Source organism: Alexandromys fortis, unplaced genomic scaffold (genome assembly GCF_014885135.2).
Source record: "Alexandromys fortis isolate MF-2015 unplaced genomic scaffold, M_Fortis_MF-2015_v1.1 scaffold_129, whole genome shotgun sequence".
NCBI classification, from domain to species: Eukaryota; Metazoa; Chordata; class Mammalia; order Rodentia; family Cricetidae; genus Alexandromys; species Alexandromys fortis.
Window position 1 is genome coordinate 4,057,012 of NW_026068022.1, and position 1,874 is coordinate 4,058,885.

The following is a 1,874-nucleotide window of genomic DNA, read 5'->3' on the forward strand; positions in this document are numbered from 1 at the left end:
CGGTCTAGTTTCTTGAGTTCTTTATATATTTTGGAGATCAGACCTTTGTCAGTTGTGGGGTTGGTGAAGATCTTCTCCCAGTCAGTGGGTTGCCTTTCTGTCTTAGCAACAGTGTCCTTTGCTTTACAGAAGCTTCTCAGTCTCAGGAGGTCCCATTTATTCAATGAGGCCCTTACTGTCTGTGCTGCTGGGGTTATACGTAGGAAGTGGTCTCCTGTGCCCATGTGTTGTAGAGTACTTCCCACTTTCTCTTCTATCAGGTTCAGTGTGTTCAGATTGATATTGAGGTCTTTAATCCACTTGGACTTGAGTTTTGTGCATGTACCTGACTTTCTGCACATCTGCAGCATTCTCTGACTGTGAGACAAACCTTAAACAGCAACACCAACTACTGTGGGGCTTTGCTTAGTGCATGGCACTGGCACGTGGAATTGACTGGTTCTAGTCCACAGGCAACTTCTGGGAGCTGCATCTCTGTACACTGAGTACTGGACTGCTTGAGAGACTGTAGAGCTATAAATTCACATCTGACTTTGTCCAGAACTTTTCTTAGCTTTCTCATGACCTATGCTTGGATATTCACGCCTCTACATTGAATGTCATATGTAACAAATCTTTCTCTGTCCTGTAAGCCAACTCCCAAATAATGACACAGAGATTTATTATTTATTATGAAAATTCAGCCTTAGCTTAGGCTTGTCCTACTCACTCTTATAACTTATTTCATATTTTTAAATCTACATTCTGCCATGTGGCATTACCTCTCTTTCATATTGCACCTCCTGTCTCCTCTCTATGTCTGGCTGGTGACTCTGGCCTTTTTTTTTTACTGTCTTCAGAATTCTCTCTGTCTTCAGAAGTCCCTCCTAACTTCTTCTTGCCTAGCTATTGACCATTCAGCTCTTTATTAGACCAATCAGAAGGCGCCTTGACAAAGACACATCCTCAAGGTACAAATAAATATTCTGCAACATCTACATTAAGAACACACACACACACACACACACACACACACACACACACACACACACATAAACTTATGTACCTTACGAATCTCCTTACATAGATGAGATACTACTAATATTCACACCATCTAGCAGAGGCGTAGTTTATTACTGTGAGCATCTCATGTCCTGATGTACTTTTCCTGGCGTCATGATCATCTGCCCATGTATGCAGTTTGAACATAAGGTAGAGTTCATTCTGGAAAACAACAAACATAATTCTTCTAATAAAAGGAAGCGAAAACAGATGCTTACCACAAGTGAAAATTCAATCTGTTATTACCAGTGTCAAATTTGACTTAATTTTTCCCTAATATTAAATTCTTTGCCAATATATTCTGTGGACTTTGATATTTGCTAATTTAAACCACTGTTTCAAAATAAAGCAGTAGCAGATCTGATTCTAAGCCCTCTAAATGTGTTATTTCTGTTTTCTTCTTCTTCTTCTTCTTCTTCTTCTTCTTCTTCTTCTTCTTCTTCTTCTTCTTCTTCTTCTTCTTCTTCTTCTTCTTCTTCTTCTTCTTCTTCTTCTTCTTCTTCTTCTTCTTCTTCTTCTTCTTCTTCTTCTTCTTCTTCTTCTTCCTCTAGACGGGTTCTTACTATGTAGGCCTGGAACTCAGTATGTAAGACCATGTTGACTTTGAACTCACAGATCTGCCTGGCTCTGCCTCCCAAGTCTGGAATTAAAGGTGTATGCCACCATATTTGACTTCTGTTTTTCTAATTTTTAGTCAGTAGTAGGGCAGACCATTCCTGATGTCATTACAATATGTTTCTGTAGCAGACTGGAGCTCTTTGTCAGCCAGGAAGCCTTAATGCAGTTGACATTTGAAGTTCAGAGCACAGCACTCTTTTTATTTTTTTTAAAAA

At 39.4% G+C, this 1,874-nt stretch overlaps 1 protein-coding gene across 1 annotated transcript in view; it reads right to left on the minus strand.

Annotated features, from left to right (window-relative positions):
- LOC126514449 (tripartite motif-containing protein 30A-like) overlaps positions 1-1,529 on the minus strand; it is a gene marked incomplete at its 5' end in the record, with an annotated part of 8,746 nt that extends 7,217 nt beyond the window's left edge. The window contains one exon of the mRNA XM_050163359.1: positions 1,476-1,529. Within this exon, the coding sequence (XP_050019316.1) occupies positions 1,476-1,529 (54 nt within the window). The remainder of the gene's footprint in view (positions 1-1,475) is intronic.
- Positions 1,530-1,874: the final 345 nt, after the last annotated feature.